At 35.8% G+C, this 18,756-nt stretch overlaps 1 protein-coding gene across 2 annotated transcripts in view; it reads left to right on the forward strand.

Moving 5' to 3' along the window:
- ZNF326 (zinc finger protein 326) overlaps positions 1-16,055 on the forward strand; it is a 34,930-nt gene extending 18,875 nt beyond the window's left edge. For both annotated transcript variants that reach the window (XM_021689957.2, XM_021689958.2), the window contains 5 exons: positions 4,024-4,171; positions 5,837-5,936; positions 7,887-8,017; positions 9,879-9,974; positions 15,110-16,055. In XM_021689957.2, coding sequence (XP_021545632.1) covers positions 4,024-4,171; positions 5,837-5,936; positions 7,887-8,017; positions 9,879-9,974; positions 15,110-15,463 — 829 coding nt within the window. In that variant the 3' untranslated portion in view covers positions 15,464-16,055. The remainder of the gene's footprint in view (positions 1-4,023; positions 4,172-5,836; positions 5,937-7,886; positions 8,018-9,878; positions 9,975-15,109) is intronic.
- Positions 16,056-18,756: the final 2,701 nt, after the last annotated feature.

Raw genomic sequence — 18,756 nt, forward strand, 5'->3', positions numbered from 1 at the left:
TTGGAAAATACTATAAACACAAGAAATGATTAATGTCTAAGATAAATATCACCCAACCAGTATTTTTTTTTTTTTTTTTGACAGAGAGAGAGTTGGAGGGCGGGGCAGAGGCAGACAGAGAATCTTAAGCAGATTCCATGCTCAGCAAGGAGCCTGATGTGGGACTCGATATCATGACCTGAGCTGAAATCAGAGTTGGATACTTAACTGACTGAACCACCCAGGCACCCCTGACCAGTGTTTTTTAAAAAGGAAGAAAACATGATGCTCAATACATGATTGGCTGAAGGAACACCAGTTAGTTAATAATTTTCAGGAAAATGTTGAAACTCACTGTAAGATAAACTGGAAATTTAAATAATAGCATGGCATTTTATTAGTGAGAGGAGAAAAGAAACATTGATTTACTAACAATGAAACAGTCAAAGCACACTATTATAATTTGTTGGTAACCAAATAATATGGTTATAATTACTGGGAAGCAATTAAGCAGGTTATTTATTTATTTATTTTGAGAGGGAGAGAGGGGAAGGGCAAAGGGAGAAGGAGAGAGAATCTTAAGCAGGCTCCACGCCCAGCACTGAGCCCAATGCGGGGTTCCATCTCACAACCCTGAGATCCTGACATGAGCCGAAACAAGAGTTGGAAGCTTAACTGACTGAGCCACACAGGTGGCCCCAATTTAGCAGTTTTTAAAAATGTCTTGAATTTTTTTTATAGTTGGTGATCTCTCGAAGAAAATAATATAAAGTATAAAAGAGTTTAATCTAAAAAGATGGCCATTACAGCATTGTTTGTAATAGCTCCAAACATGAAATAAATACCCGTGATAGCAAGTGGTCAAGTGTATGTAAGTTTTGATACTTCCGTTTATGGGCTCTTAGGCCATTGTTGAAAATGAAGGTTATAAAGCCTGTAGTAACATGGAGAAAATGCAGGCGAAGTAGAAAAAGTGATATATATAACATGTAAAATACGCATGAAAAAGTCGAAAAGAAAAATTTTTTTAAGGACAGTAATTTTTTTTCCATCATCTTTCTCTTAAATTACTGCTTATCCTAGGAAAATAAAGATTATAAAATTTAAAAAGTAAATTAAGTGTATTTTCTATTCAGAATATAGTTTTGCTCTTTTTTTTAAAGATTTTTATTTGAGATAGAGATCGAGTTAGAGAGAGTGTGTGTGTGTGTGTGTGTGTGTGCAAGAAGGAGGGAGGGGCAGAGGGAGAAGAAGGCTCTCCTTTGAGCAGGGAGCCTGATACGGGACTCGATCCCAGGACCCTGGGATCATGACCTGAGCCGAAGGCAGATGCTTAACTGAACAGCCACCCAGGCGCCCCTAGTTTTGCTCTTTAAAAGTTAATTTGTTTTGTGTAGCATGAGGGGAATGAAATATTACACATTAGTGAATTTTCTAGAAGTCTAAAACTTTATGTTAGTTCAGAATATAACCTTTTTAAGGTAAGCATCTGCAGACCTTTCCATGGAGATATTTTTTAAATTGTATTTTCTTCCATATTAAACAGGATATTCTTTGTTACTACTTGGTTTTAATATATACGTTGATTTTATTCATGTAAAATGTAGTAAAAGAAAATTCACTGGCATCTGAATTCCCAGATTTTTTTGTTTGCTTAGACTGTCTTTGATTTTAGTGAGCTCAGTATTACACTTGGCCCATAAACAGCATGGGGGTTAGGGGCGCCAACCCTCCACACAGTCACAAATCCATGTCTAACTTTGGATTCCTGCAAAACTGCTAATAGCCACCTGTTGACTAGAAGTCTTACTGATAACATAAACAGTTGATTTAACACATATTTTGTATGTTACATGTATTATATACTCTATTACAATAAAGTAAGCTAGAGAAAAGAAAATATTAAGAAAATCCTAGGGAAGATAAAATACATTTACAGAATTGTGCTGTAGAAAATCTGCACACAAGGAACCTGTGCCTTTCAAACCACTGTTGTTCAAGGGTCAGCTGTACTTGTATAATCTTTGTGTCCAGCTTCAGTAACTTTTTCCTGTGTTCTTTCTGATTTGTTACTCATAATTTGTAAACAATAAGATTAAGCTAATTAAGAATTAACTCATGAAAAGAAGTTCTAGTATTTAAGAGGCAGCTAGTTTGGGTCCTTATGAGTATCTCTGCCACTGTTGCTAGAATTCCTTCTTTTGACAGGGGTGGAAACAAATTGAAATGAACTCTGTTTCAGGTGTGTAGGAATCTGGAGATGTTTTACATTATAAGATTAATTTTTCTATTTACCCTATGAATACTTCCCCCTTTAAAAATTGTAGCTTTGGATAGGATATATCCATGTTATGTAATAAATATGTGACTTGGAGAAAATGAAAAAACTGAACTTTCATTTAGCTGTTTTCTCCATAACTCTAAATATAAATCTGAGGATATAAGCCAAAGAATGTCAGTTCAATTAAATTGTCACTTTAGGATAAGAACCATTTAAAATAGTCTAAACTTATTTTAATTTATCAGAGCAGTTTTATTTTGAGTTAGGAAGATAAGAGATTGACAGTAAATAACTATTCTTATGATACGTTCTTTTTGGATATTTGAATGCTTTCAATATAATAAAGAAGGGAACCTGAGGGGAAGAGGACAGGGGTGTGAGAGGTATAGACAAACAACAATATATGGGGAAGAGTGCCAAAAGAGAAGTACAAAGTGTCTTACAGGAGATGACTTCTCAGTAGGAGTGCAGGAAAATCAGGGAAATGGTTGAAGGTGGTATTTCAACTGACTCAGGGAGGGTAGGATTGCAGTAGGAGCTGTTAGGCAGCCCAGGTAGAGGCCATGGCTCGAGGTCAAAGCAAAGAAACAGGGATGTTTCATTGACATTCAGGAAATGGAAAGCTGTGTAGATTGAAAATGAATCTAGTGGGGGTTGAAAAGTGTAATCTAATTTAAATAATGAAGACATACCGTGTGCCAGATACTGTTAACGGTATTTAGTGGTTAAAGCCAAAAAGATACAGGAGAGATTAAAAACCTTCTTAAATGGTAACTAAAAGTGTTTTGACTTTGTTTTTTGAGGCTTAAGTCCGTGAAGCTGGTATTTTGAGCAATGAAGTGCTGTTGCCTCCTTGAGGAAATGACAATTATTAATTGAATTATTACTATGTGCCAGGAACTGTCCTAAGGGCTTTCTATATGTTAATTTTTTTAATCGTCACAGTGCTTCTGTAAGGGTTTTCATCTCATAAAGATCAGAAAACTGAGGCCCAGAGAAGTTAAGTAATTTGCCCAACATTACACAAGAGGACTAGGATATAAACCCAGGAGTAGGCTCTAAATCCTATCCTATAATCTTAACCAGGAAAATAAATAGAATAGTGGTATAAAGAATTAATTGGAAAATGGAGACTGGAGACAAACCAGTTAAGAAACTGTTGTCATAATTCAAGGAAAAGGAAATAACAAGAATACATAAGGCAGGAATACTTTATGGGAGGAAAAAGGGAAATTCATATTCGAGTGGCTCCTAATCCAGGCTGGTCAGTCATCCTGAAGTGGTCCCTAGAGGGCAGGCTTTTGCTCACCCAAGAGCTCCAGGAGAGTGAATTACGGTTGTCTGGCGTTCCACCTGGCTTTGTTGATACTGCCTTGGTGGATTGCAAGCTAAGAGTGGAACAGAAAATAAAATAAGTAGTGGAACTTTGGAACTTGATATTTTTTGAAGTTTGCTTTGGCTTTCTAACTAGTCTAGGCTTGAAGTGGATAGCTTAGGACTAGATTAAGTAGATCCACTGATTCCATCGTTTGTACCCAGAAGCTCCAGGGTGGGCCAGAAATGCAAAGTGGTATAATAACAGTTTTGTCCAAATAGGTATTTAAAGAAATACTGGTTTTTCTGACTTCAGCTAAATTTAGATCAACCATAAAATGGAATAAAGGAAATCATTTATGCTGGTAAAATTAGTTTTATTGGTGTGGTCTTATGAACTCTAAGTAAATAAGGTAATATTTAAAGAAAAACTTCTTTTTTCTTTATAGAATGGCATTCACATGTTCATTTTGTAAATTCCGAACATTTGAAGAAAAAGATATTGAACTACATCTGGAAAGTTCTTCACACCAGGAAACACTAGATCATATTCAGAAACAAACCAAATTTGATAAAGTAGTTATGGAGTTTTTGCATGTAAGTAGCTGTTTTTAAAATGAGAAGCACTTTATCTGATATCTTAATTTTTTACTTTTTCAGTTTCCCATCTCTCTCCCATTTTAAGTTTCTAAAAATTTAGTTTACTGTTTACTTAAAGAGTTCTTAAAAAAAATTAGCTCAGAATTAGATGTGAATTCCTCTGTAATAGATTTTAGATTTGTAATTTGAGAGATGATTTTATGTTTTTCACATTACTTTCTAGCAGAGGTGTCAGGAAAAGGATTCCTTTAACAACTGTTTATTGATGCAGAATCAGCTATCATTCACTGAGAGTCTACTCTGTACCTTGTGCTGTGCTGGGTACTTTCATTCATTGTTTCATTTGAGCCTCAGCACAACTCCTTTTTATCATGAAAGATCATGCTCAGAGCAGTGTAGTGACTCAGTTAAGTGGCAGTCTGAATTCAGAGCCAGAGAGTGGGTGTCTGTTTGGTGTCCTTTATATTATCAGTGTGTGGTCACCAGTTCAACAGTTTTTCTTGAATACTTAACAAAAGGTGCTGTGCAGGGACCAAAGACACAGATACCACCCTCTGTGAACTAACGGTAATTGGAAAGAGAACACTCTCGTATATCCACAGATGGCACAGTTAAGTTGAAGGGCCAGGAGTGAGAATGTAGGCAGGGGGATTTGAAGAAGGGGAGGATAGTTGGGGCCAGGGATGCTTAAGGAGGGGACTAGAGCTAGACTGCTAATTGTACATACAGTTAATTTGGACAAAAGCATGCAATTGTTATGGGATTAGAAATACAATGATCATTCATTCCTCCATATCCTTGCAGAATTGTGTACCTTTATAAACATTTCTTTCTGTAATTTCATTCCTTAACTGGTTCCTAGTTGTCATTTAGGACTTAAGTACTCAACTGCCTTGAGAAGACCTCTTAACTCTCCTTGATTTCTCTTGTTCTTTATGCCTAAAGTACATTTTTTTCTTTTTAAATTTTTATTTAAATTCTAGTTAGTTAACATACAGTGCAATATTGGTTTCAGGAGTAGAATTCAATGATTCATCACTTATATACAACACCCAGTGCTCATCATGACAAGTGCCCTCCTTAATGCCCATTCCCCCATCTAGCCCATCCCCCACCCACCTCCTTCCATCAACCCTCAGGTTGTTCTCTATTGTTGAGTCTCTTTTGGTTTGTTTCCCTCTCTCTCTCCCCCCACCCCCCTTTTTCTATGTTCATCTGTTTTGTTTCCAAATTTAATTTAATTCCACATATGAGTGAAAGAAATCCCATGATATTTGCCTTTTCTGACTGGCTTATTTCGCTTAGCATAATACACTCTAGCTCCATCCATGTCATGGCAAATGGCACAATTTCCTTTTTTTTTGATGGCTGAGTAATATTCCACTGTGTTTATCCATTCATCAGTCAGTGGACATTTGGTCTCTTTCCATAGGTTGGCTATTGTTGATATAAAATACATTTTGAAAGCAAATACTTTTTATAAGTGTCTTAGTAATTTCTTTGTATTTTATGATAGTCTTTTTCAACTGAATTGTAAGCTCCTTGAGAACAGATATTAGTTCTTCTGTAACAGAGGTTATCTTCCATAGGCTGAGTTTGCTGCTAAGCGTATTCTAAGTGCTCACTGAGAACTTTTTGGCTTTCTTCCTATTTGTTTTATAGGAATGTATGGTGAATAAATTCAAGAAAACATCTATTCGTAAGCAACAGACAAATAATCAAACAGAAGTAGTTAAAATAATTGAAAAAGATGTTATGGAAGGTAAGTATTTAAACAAATTATTTTGGAAATTTACATTTTTTTTTTTTACATACCATACCCTATTTCAGTGTAAATGATGCCTTCTAGAGTGATTGAGTTCATAGTCAAATGTAGTAGCCGTGAGTAGGTTATTAGAAATGAACTCCTTTGACTTCCTCTTCTCATGCTTGTAAGTTATCACTATCTACCGTTATGTCTCTCACTTCAGTTACAAGAAAAACCAGCTTTTCCTCTAGATGGAAGTGAATTCTTCCATCTTTCTTCTGTCTTATTCCTTCTCATCTCTTTAAGGACTTCTGCTCAAATAGTGAACTCTTCTGTTTTTTAGTCTTTCTTTTTTGATTCTGTTTCTGAAGCCTACGCTTTCATCTTTAAAAAAGAAAAACACTCTCCAAAGAAACAAAGGAAAAGAAAAGAAAAACAGACACTAGTTTCCCTAACTAATTAACTTGCTTTTCTCCTTGAACAACCATGCTTCTTTAAGCATAGTCCACACTGATCTGTTTATTCACTGCCCATTACTACTTTTCCACAGTAGAACACTTTCTGCTACCAGTGGTCTCCTGAAACTGCTCTGATGGAGATTTCTGACACCAGCTTCAGCAGGTTCTTCTGAATCATTATCTTACTTCTGCAGCATTTTTTACTCTTCTTTGTGAATCTGCTTCCTCCCCTGGATGATCTTTATTACCTTGCTGTTGTTTATTTGTGCTTTTCTTTCTCCATGAGGGTTTTACAAGTTGGTATTTCCTGCTGCTCTTCCTTAGTTCCATGATCTTCTCTTTTTTATTCCTTCCTCATGATTTGATTTGCAGAGATAGTAAACTAATGCCTATATGTTGATTACTTGTACATTTATATCCCTAGCACAGATCTCTCCTCTGAACCCTAGTCTCGAACATCCAACTGCCCACTGCCTTCTCTCTTTAACAGTCTCACAAAATCCGTGTATCAAAAAAATTTGTATACTCTTTGAACATCCTCCACCCCATACAGAAAAATAACAGAAACCCTGTTGATCTGTCTCTTATCTACCTTGGAAGGTGGCCCCATGATCAAAGCCTTCTAGAAGTATGAAGTTAGCCCTAAGTAATTTTATTTTACTATATCTGTAACATTGTATCTTATCACTTCTGTCTTTTAAATATCTTTCAGGTCTGCTTCTTTACCTCCTTAAATATTACATTTGTTCAAATCTCTATCTGTTCTCTTGGCAATTATTATTTTCTTAACTAGTTTCCATACTTCCAGGCTGTCTTATCTCTAATTCTACTGCATGACTTTTATTAATAATTTAAGAATTTTAGCTGGTTCTCCATCCTCTACAGGATAAATTTCAAATTCCTATGCCTGGCATGCAAAGATTTCCATGGTATAGGCCCTGGTCTTTTTTCTCTTTTGTCCTTTCTTTATTCTTAGCGCCCCAGCCATACTGAATTACTTGCAATTCCCATAAAGTGCCATTTTCTCTCACACCTTTCCCTTGCATATATTTATATCTTTACCTATAATAAATCTTGATCACAGTTTTCAGGATCCAACATGTATTTTGTTTCTTGTCAATCCAATCTTGACATCTTTTTTCCTATCCCTGCCCACCCACATTTATTATGGAAATTCTTTTCTTACTAAAAAATCAACATTTGTCTTCTTTTATGTTATATTTTTAGGGGATGGACTTCTAGGCCTCAGAACATGATTGTATAAAATGATTAGGAAATATAATGTAATTATACTTTCTAATTTTATCTGTTATCCATATTTTAATCTGTATGTGTAGATTTATGAGATGTGGTAGAAAAACTTAACATAACCTATATACTTCGATCCTTTTTTGGGAAGAAGGGGTTATAAATAACCATGGAAACAAAATAATAAAAACTTGTTTTGTCAGAAATAAGAATATGTAAATCATTACTTTTCTTATTAATAACTGGCTTTCTTTTGTAGGTGTTACTGCAGATGATCACATGATGAAAGTAGAGACTGTTCACTGCAGTGCGTGCAGTGTGTATATCCCTGCTTTACACAGCTCTGTGCAGCAGCACCTAAAATCTCCTGATCATATCAAAGGGAAGCAGGTAAGTTTTGATCTGTCTTAGTTAAGTCATTGAATTATTCATCAGTCCTTTATTGTCCTTTAAAGGCCATTGTTTCACACCTAACCTGCTTCCATACAGCCTATTAATCTGTGTAAAAAACTATAAAGATTACCTAGAGGGGCAGTGTAGCATAGTTGTTAAGCATGGTGGTTAAGGTTGGGCTCTGGAGCAAGAATTCCTGGGTTTGAATTCTGGTTCAGTATATAACATGTGGTAATCAAGGAAATTAACTTTTCTTTGTCTAAGTTTCCTTACCTGTAAAATAGAGATGGATAATCATTCTACTCTTGCATAACTGTTTAAAGATAAAGTTAGTTAAAGTATAAACAACACTTAAAATGGTGCCTGACTAGTATAAGCCTTACGTAGTGTAAGCTTACATAGTGTAAGCCTTCAGGAAATCATAGCTGTTGAATTGTTCTTTTCATGAACACTTTTTTAAGTTTGTACAAAATAGTTTTATGAGGAGAGAGAGTGTGTGTATGTGTGTTTTAGATCAAAAAAGAAAGATTTGATTATAGCATAAGTTTTTCTGATGGCTGGGAAAAATAAACTAGTATTATCAGTTATTATCTATTGTTACATTTCTGAGTAGAATTTACTCAGAAATTCTAGGAAAAATGTACTGTTTTCTTTTTGATTGGCATATTTCTGCATTTGTATTGGTTGATTTTATTTAGTCCAGTTTATTTAAAATAAGAAGTGTTTATATTGTGGGAAACTAGCTCGTTTGAGAAGCAAATTTAAAAATTCAAATAATAAAGACTTAAGTTTTATTTATTTGTTTATTTATTTATTTATTTATTTATTTAAAGATTTTATTTATTTGACAGAGAGATTGACAGCGAGAGAGGGAACACAAGCAGGGGGGAGTGGGAGAGGGAGAAGCAGGCTTTCCATGGAGCAGGGAGCCCGATGTGGGGCTCGATCCCAGGACCCTGGGATCATGACCTGAGCCAAAGGCAGACACCCAACGACTGAGCCGCCCAGGGGCCCCTTTATTTATTTTTTTAAGATTTATTTAGAGAGGGAGAGAATGCGTGCACATGTGCATGCATGCGCACAAGCGAGCGGGGCGGGTGAGGGCCAGGGGGAAGAGGATCCTGAAGCAAACTCTCCACTGAGTGTGGAGCCCAACCCTGGGCTCAATCCCAGGACCCCAAGATCATGACCTCAGCTGAAATCAAGAGTCGACCACTTAACAGACTGAGCCACCCAGGTGCCCCCAAAGACTTAAGTTTTAAATAGAACATACCTGAGTCTTAAATTCATATTTTGTATTGATGTGATCCTCAATTAACTCAGACTTTGTTAGCCACTTTGAGCATATATAATCTTTTAAAAATCTTTGTACTTTCTCTTCTCTTTTGATATCCCCTTGACACCTTTTTGGCAACTAGACATTCCATATTATTACCTTTCCTCCTTTATATAATATAGTCTTATGCTAACTACAGTCCAGAGGAAGACTAATTACTCTAGCAGTATGAAAAATTATTCTTTCTTTTTTGATAGCATGAAAATTAGTAGTTGGAAGAGTTGGGGCAGGGGGACGTGCATGTGGAATAGGAAGGAGAGAAAGCAGCTATCTAGTAGATCTAGGTGTATCATATTTGGTGACTGAGTGTTTTTTAATGAGTCTGATTGGCTTACTGAATCACTGTTTTAATCCATGGATGATTTAGATTGTATCACAGTAGCTGTTGTTGCTTTATAGCTTAATATGCCAGAAAGTAAATCATTTAAATCCTGAGAATTTGAGCATACAGTGTTGTTTTAATTATAGAAATATTTTCATGGTATGGTTTTCAAGTATCTCAGTGTGTTCTATTTTTCATAGGCTTATAAGGAGCAAATAAAAAGAGAAAGTGTCTTGACTGCAACAAGCATTTTAAATAATCCAATAGTGAAGGCACGATATGAACGTTTTGTTAAGGTAAGATTTTACGGCAAAACCTTTTTAGGTTATATCGTAGTATCTTTATAATTGAATGGTGACATAGTAACTACGATGTCTAAATATAGTGCAACATTAGGAAGAATTTTACTTAATATCTTGCATATAGGTAAAACATCCTTTTTCCTAATTGTTGGGATTTTTTGGGTGAGGGAACAATAAGCCATTCTTCTCTTACCCTTTCTCACTCTGGATCATTTGAGAGATATGCAGGAGTCTGATAGAAGATCAAAATGTCAGCTTTATTCTTGATTTTTATTTATTTTTTATTTTATTTTATTAAAGATTTTATTTATTTATTTATTTGAGATAGCGAGAGAGAGAGCATGAGCAGGGGGCAGATGGAGAGGGAGAAGCAGATTCCATGCTGAGCAGGGAGCCCAACACGGGCCCCCATCTCAGGACCCCAGGGTTATGACCTGAGCGGAAGGCAGATGCTTAACTGACTGAGCCACCCAGGTACCCCTATTCTTGATTTTTAAAGAAAGGACAGCTTGGGGATATGTCTTACGTGTGTAGTTACTGTGGACCTTTTGTATTTCACTTCTAAGTTAGATAAACTTACCTCTCCTTAGCCTCTGTTACTGGTTCAGCTAGACAGCAGTAGGCTTCCCCTAGTTTACCACATGGCCTGGCCTACAATAGACTAGAATGCACCCTGTCTGTTGCTAGGAAGACCCAAAAGAGGGGACCAAGAAAGGACTAAGTTTTACATGCCCAGTTTCTTCTTCGAAGCATATTAATTGGTTAAGTTATTCTTCCTTGGATAAAAGTTGGAGGGAAAGTGGGAAGTCAGATATGCTGCTTCAGAAAAAGCTCCCTCATGGAATCAGGAGGCCAGGAGGAGGTTTGTGCTGAATGTTAGTAAACGCAGATGTGAATAATTAGGTACCCCTGGCACACTGCTTCTTAGGATTTTTAGCCATATGCTCTTGTGGTAATCCTTCTTTACATAAAATTCTTTACATATTATGTATACTTATTGTACAAATAAGAATTTACTATTTTTCAGGAAATTAACAGAAATACATTTTAGAGGTTAGCTTTTGAGTCTTTGTAAAATAATACCTCATTTAAAATCATCCTACACTGAAGATAGCTGTTACGTTGAAAATTTGTAAGTCTATTATTTACATTTGTAACTAAATCTTGATTTTATGGATTAGAGAAGTTTGTTTATTTTGGCTATTGTAGTGATTAACAGGTACTTTGTGAAGAAGCCTGATTGACCATTAACTTATACCTCAACCAAGTGACTTACAAGCTGAATAAATCTCAATTCTTTCATCTTGTTCCTGAGGGTCCCATTTTCTGATTTGTCATATTTGTCACTTTTACTACATTCTTGGCACCATTTTTAAAAGGTGAATGCAGAAATTGTAACAGTAATGCAGTCCAACAACAACAACAAAAAAATAGTGACTGCAGCCCTAATTGAAATTCAATTTTGGGGGAGATATGGCATCAAAAAGGTAAGAGCTAATTGCTAAATGAGGAAAAATTAGATTTTTATCCTTGCTATATCACAAACTTTTGAGAAGTTAATAATGGTTTCTATTGATGTATGAAAGTAATAGTTAATGAGAGAAGAATACAAATGTGTTTCTATGTAGACTTTTCAAGCTACACTTGAGAGTCACTTCATGGAATGAGAGACATCACTGGTGGGAGTGTCTTTCTCATGTGCATATTGTGGAGAAAGTGCCTGAACTGAGGAGAAGTCTTCTAGAATTTTTTTACTATGAATGTGATCCATGGACCAGCAATATTGGCATCTCCTGGGAGTTCATTAGAAATGCAGTTTCATTTGAACAAGATCCCAGCTGATTCATAGACATGTTAAAATTCAAGAAGCACTGGTGTCACATTACTCAGTGATGTCCCTTTGTTCAGCTTTCCTATCTGCTCTGTTCCCTGCTGTTATTCCCCAGAACATCCTCTGCCCATGGTCAGCTCTGTTCATCACTTAAAACTCTTTAACCTTTAAGTGCTCTCAGTCTGACATAATATCTTTTTAAATCTTTGTCCCATGAAAATAATCAATTCATCAATTTCCCCTAATTCTCCAACTGTATCACCTTGTTCTACCTTCACGCTCTGGCCTGGATACTCATGGTCAGTCCTTATAACAATGCAGTGCTGCCATTCTAAAATTCCTCACTTACTTGTTCTGCCACTTAGCAGTTCCCAGCACTATGCCATGATTAGCTTTTTTTTTTTTTTTTAAAGATTTTATTTATTTGAGAGCAAGAGAGAGAGAGGGATTGAGAGCACAAGCAGTGGGGGAGAGGCAGAAGGAGAAGCAGACTCCCCACTGAGCAGGGAGCCCGATGCTGGAGCTTGATCCCAGGACCTGGAGATCATGACCTGAGCCGAAGGCAGACACTTAACAAAGTTAAGGGTGGCGAAGGTGCCACCCAGGTGCCCGTCTGGTTAGCTTTATTAACTATCTTGCTATAGATGTCATGGAATTGTACCAATACTGTGTTTGCTAGATTTTCACTGCAGTTCACAGTAATTTTGCCTATTACCATTCAATGTAATGTGCTTCCTACAGTGACTGTTTCAAAGCTTTTCCACTCTTACCGTATCTAGATTTCATCCTTACTCTCTTTACTTCCCATGTTCTTATCACTTCTCTTGCTTTAGGGAGATTGAGACCATTAGATGTGAACTGTAAGTTTTCTCCTTCCTGTATTAGATCTATGTACCTTACTCTCACCTTTATTGTTACCTGTGAAGAAAGATACCCCCTTTTTGCCCTTCACCTATATTCTTGTTTTCATCAGTTTTCTAACTCTCCTTGCTTGTATCTTAACTTGTTCCCTGTTTATTATTTTATTCTTCTACAAACAGACATGCTTATAAGTTCCCTAAACTAAAAATGACTTGACTTTTCCTACTCTGCCCCTTCCAATCTTATCTTTTCTCTTATCACCATACTTACAAAGGTAGTTTACCTTGCATTGTGCTCTGTACTTCAGCTCTTTAACTTGGTAGTTCTCAATTGGAGACATGTAATTAGAATTCCTTGTGAAGCTGAAATCAGACAAAAAGCTGCCTAGGCCCTCTTTAAGACCTTCTGAATTAGAGTTTCCCAAACTTCTCATTAATATCTCGTGAAATGCTTCTTAAGTATGCAGGTTACCAGATCTCTCCCCTGGAAAATTTTCATTCAGGAGGTTTGAAATTGATTCAGGAACTTTTGTTTTTAGCAAGAGCTCTAGTACTTGACTAAATTAAAGTCTCAGAGTGTGGGACTTGGGCCTGTGGGTTTTGAGAGCTTAGAGGAAATTACGAAGATTCATTCTTGGGCAGTCATTGCTGTCCAGCTTACACTTACATCATACTTTTGGAACTGCTCTAAGATAACTGGTGACTTAATTTTCAAATAAATTTTTTTAACATTTTTTACTTACTATTTTAAACATGTGAAAGTTAAGGGGATAGTGTAATAAATCCCCCAAGTACCCTCACTCAACTTTAATAATTATCAACTCTAGTGACCTTTTTCAGTTCTTTTCTAGTATTACCTCTTTGCATCATTTGATACTGTTAATATGTCACTTATTCTTGAAACCTTGTTTTGCCAGATAATAGTTTACTATCCTGGGTTTCCTCCTGCACTGAGTATTTTTTTCTTTTTTTCCTAACTTCTGTCCCTATGTATAGGCATTTTCAGTGGGTTTTTATCATCAGCCCTTTTATTCTGCTTACTTCCCTGGCCCTTTTATTCTACTTATTTCCTTGGCCTCACTATTCACTCTGTGCAAACAATTCACAAATCTCAATGTCTTTACTTTGAACTCTCTTCTCTTTTGAGTTGTGAATTTAAAGCTGCCTCTTAGACATTTAGACATCTTTTTTTTTTTTAAAGATTTTATTTATTTGACAGTGAGAGATACAGCGAGAGAGGGAACACAAGCAGGGGGAGTGGGAGAGGGAGAAGCAGGCACCCCGCGGAGCAGGGAGCCCGATGCGGGGCTCGATCCCAGGACCTCGGGATCATGACCTGAGCCGAAGGCAGACGCTTAACGACTGAGCCACCCAGGCGCCCCGACATTTAGACATCTTAAATTCTAATTATATATAGCATACATCTGCTTCTTCCACTTTTGCCATCCTAATTTACATATTCTGTTAATGGTGCCACTACATCTTTTACACTCCTTTCCTGGATTAGTAGAGTAACCACTTCACTAGTATTTCTTCTCTTATGACTTCAGTTCATCCTGTTCATTCCTACCTGATGGGTCTTGAAGTATAGCACCAGGCTTAACTTTGCTGTTTAATAACCTTCATTGCCTCTTCATTTCTTACTATATTAATACAGCCTTCTGATATGGTCTAGTTTATGAGACTTAATCCAGACACGTAATTCAAGTATTTATATAAATTAAATAATAATGTTGTATCTGTGAATGTTAGTGAATTACGGATTTTTTTTTTTTTTAAGATTTTATTTATTTATTTGAGAGAGAGACAGCACGAGCAGGGGCAGAGGCAGCGGGAGAGGGAGAAGCAGACTCCCTGCTGATCAGGGAGCCTGATGCAGGGCTCGATCCCAGCACCCCAAGATTATGACCTGAGCCAAAGGCAGACGCTTAACTGACTGAGTCACCCAGGCACCCATAGTGAACTAAAGATTTATCTACTTTTTAAAAGTAAAAGTAAGGCGTATCTAATAGGTACCTGATTTTCATTCATTTGAATTTTAAAAAAGACTTGATTTTCATTTGAGTGTTTTAAAGAGATCCTACCATGGTAGTACATTGAATCCTGGTGTAATTTAGTAGAACATAAATCTTTGCTTTATCTACTTTATTTCTACCAAAACCCATATTTGCTTTTGTCATATACATATGATTTTAGAAATTCAGTTAGGAAAATGCAGCCTTTAAGCATTCCAGTTTATGGGATATAAAGTAGTGACTTTAGTAATTTATATACCCCCATTGTTATGAAATAGGTACTGAACAATTATTTAATGAATTTGTCATGAGTTAAAAAGCTTCAAATTATATTTATTTTTAATGTTATAGCAAATAAAAATTTCACTGACAACAAAAATGAATGTACTGATTTTAAAAGCTATTTTTCCTCATGCTTTTTAGGGTGAGAATCCTTTTGAAATTCAAGATCATTCTCAAGATCAACAAATAGAAGGAGATGAGGAAGAGGAAGAAAAGATTGATGAACCTATTGAAGAAGAGGAGGAGGAGGAAGAGGAAGAAGAGGAGGAAGTGGGGGAAGTAGAGGAAGTAGAAGAAGTGGAGGAAGCAGAGGAAGTGGGAGAAGGAGGAGGAGTAGAGGGAGTAGGAGACACAGAGGAAGCAGGGGACATAGAGGCAGCAGGGGAAGGAGAGGCAGTGGGGGAAGGAGAGGGAGCGGGAGAAGGAGAGGCAGTAGAGGAAGAAGCAAAGGAAGAGCCTGTTGACTTCCCTGTTGACCAACCTGAAGAAAATTAAATATAAGGTATTAGTCAGATTTAAAAGAAGCTTTAAATTTCTCTCCTAATATGGAAAAGGGTGAGAATTTTAATAGTTTAAAATATGAGAATTAACACCCATGTTGCATGCATTCCACACATTCAGATTTGTTTTATATAATTTCTAAATGTTTGGCATTTGTTTAATAAAATGAAGGTAAGACTATTTTAGTTTAGTTTTTATAGCTACCAAACTTAGATTAGATAAATTGTTTGTATAATTTTTAAGCTTAATTTTTATTACTTTGTTGGTGTTAAGGATAACAGATGTGTATTGTTAGTATATTTACTCTAATCATTTGAACTTAAATGCTGCTGTTGGGAGTATATATTCAAGTGTGCGTTAATGTTTTGAATACTTACCCTGGAAGAGATAAATTGGGCAAGTATTTTGTGCTCTGACTGTGTATTTTTTTACGGCATTGGACATTGAATAGTAATTTGCGTTAAGATACGCTTAAAAGCTTTTTGTGACCATGTTTCCCTTTGTAGCAATAAAATGATTTTTACAAAAACTCTTTCCCTGGATTAGCAATTTTAAATGAAACAGAATTCATTAATTAAATGAGTATTTAAAATGAGGTTTTTGCCTTAATGTAGGAATTTAGCTCACAGATATATCAAGATGATTGAGAAGAGTTGAATTAAAGAAAAAATTTACTTCAATCATTTTTTAAAAGTACTACTAAAATATTTTTTAACATATTTCAAGTTGAGGTCAGTCTATAACTGACTTGTTTATACTTGTTTCAGTTCCTTCCTTTTCTTTATGCCTATGTCAGTTCTTGAAATCTTCTTGAAAATACATTTGGATACAAATAATTTTTTATAGTTGTGTTAGTTCTTTTATCATGTCTGTTTTTAGCTGAAGAACCAAGAAACAATCACTTTTCTAAAAAAGTATTTCTCTCTTGAATATTTTTTTTTTAACTTTTTGTAGTTTATAGGCTTACATACTGAAAAAGAGAAAATGAGATTGACAGTCTATTTTCAAATGACCATCTGTGTCACTGAAAAGTAGTGCTCTTATTTCTTTGAATCTTCACTCTGGCCTCTTTTGAGAGAGGGACTCTCAGTGAAATAAACTAGCTTCCCAAAATTTTGAGGCATTGAATGGATGAGTATACGTACGGGAATATTAAGTAATTTTAAAGCGTTAAGTACATGAATGTATAGGCATTTGTAGCATTTCACGGGTAATTTCTCTTTTTGCATACAACAGAGCTTTTAAAAATACATTTTTGGGGGCCAATATGGGTTCATTGTTTTGGGCTAATTTGCTTATCTTTAAGCTTTAAGTCCTTTGTATCCACTTAATAGGAATTTAGAGCCAAATAAGAGGTTAGTTGAAGACTGGAGAAATTTGGATCCTAGATAAGAGTCTGTATTTACTTAAATAGGCTTCAGAAAGCCTTTGTGCTCAGGAGTTAAAATTTTAAGGATAATAGGACTTGATCAGCGGTCTTGATTCTCATTTATTTAGTTTCTCCTTTATTTGAAAACATTTATGTAGGGGTAAGGTAAAAGGAGAACAGATCCCTTTGGATTATAATTAGTGGGTTCTTTTGGTACTAAGTAGGGTGTTTTTTTAAAAAAAGAATGTCCCTAGTAATTTGAGATTTGAAACTTTTGGAAAGAATCCTGTAACAAGAATCTGTAGAACAACTTCTAAGTAAGCATTTTATTTATTTATTTGATTTTTAAAAAGATTTTAAGTAATCTCTATACCCAGCATGGGGCTCGAACTCAAAACCCCAAGATCAAGAGTCTGACACTTCACTGAGTGAGCCAGCCAGGTGCCCCATAAATGTTTTAGAATAGGAGATAACATCTAAGTAGTAATTTTGGTGGGGAACATGTAAAAACCTTTATTCAGACTAGCTTATTTGCAAGGTATTATTATTAATAAAGGTATTTTGTTATTGTACTTACTTCAGAAATTCAAATTTATGTATATCCTATTAGATAATTTGTAGATAGGCAGTTTAATTTGCAGGCAGATTAATTTTTGTGATCCTTTGAGTTTATATTTTCAATACTTCTGTGCTAAGAATTTATATGATATCCTTAATAACCTTTCAGCTTCTGTTATCCAAGTATTACTTGTTTATTAAAAATCTAAACATGTGGTTTTAATAACCAAAGAAATTTATTTACAACTTACACAGTTGTTTAAGCCAGATGCCTAGGGACCATCCTATATTCTTCCCTTTTTCTCACCTCCCACCTCCAGTCTATCAGAAAGTCTGTGTTTTCTACTTCCAAAATTTATCTTCCCCCTCTTCCACGTCTTCTGCTACCAATCCCAGTTCAAGTCCCCATCATCTCTTTCCTGGACTATTAAAATACTTTATAAACTAATCTTTTTTCTAGTTTTGCCCTGCTAGATTCAGTTTTCCACACAGAAGTCTAGTCTTCTAAAAATATAATAAAGATAATACTCGTCTCCTGCTTCTTTTTGTATCTGTACGTTTACTTATGGTAATCAGGCCTGGCCTAGCATTCCTGCTTTATATCATGCTGTTCTCACTGGCCATGGTGGCCTTCTGTTAGTTTTTAAATGAAGCTCTTCCCTATGTCCAGACCTTTGCACTTTCTGTAATCTATACCTGTCAGCTTTTTTTGGACTCTTTATCCTTTAGGTCACCTTAAATGTTAAGACGAGGTGTTTCTAAGGAAACATAAGAGCAGTAGTTCTTAAATTTTTGTAAAAGTAAGGATTTGGGGCCCCTGTACCCCAGATTTACTAGACCATATTCTTGGGAGATGATGTATTTTCATAGATACCCAGGTGATTCTGATGGTAGTGGTCAGTGATTGCATTTCAAGAACACTTACAGTGGCCTCTACTTTCTAGTGCATACAACTCCTGTATCAAAGCAGGGGCTTCTGCCCTTTAGTCGACAAGCACAGGTTTGGGGAATTCTCATAATGTTTTACAAAAGCATTGGAATGACCTGTTATAAATTTCTGGGAGTCAGAAAACTGGACCTTGTTCTTGTTTTTGTTCTTTTACTCCCATTAGGTTATGTAATTCTTACAAGTTGAAGTTCTAATAATAGAACTAACAGTTTTCCCATATAACAAGCTCTTTCATATCATTCCCCTACTTGAAATCCTTTATTGGCTTTTTATACATGTCTGTGTAACATCCAGATTCTTTTGATATGGCCTCTGTGGTTCTGTATATTCTGCTCCTTGCCTGCTTCTCCAGCCTTGTATCTCAGTCTTTAACATATTTATATTAACTGCCGGTGCCTGTAAACATTTGAA

Source organism: Neomonachus schauinslandi, chromosome 4, assembly GCF_002201575.2.
Source record: "Neomonachus schauinslandi chromosome 4, ASM220157v2, whole genome shotgun sequence".
Lineage (NCBI taxonomy): Eukaryota > Metazoa > Chordata > Mammalia > Carnivora > Phocidae > Neomonachus > Neomonachus schauinslandi.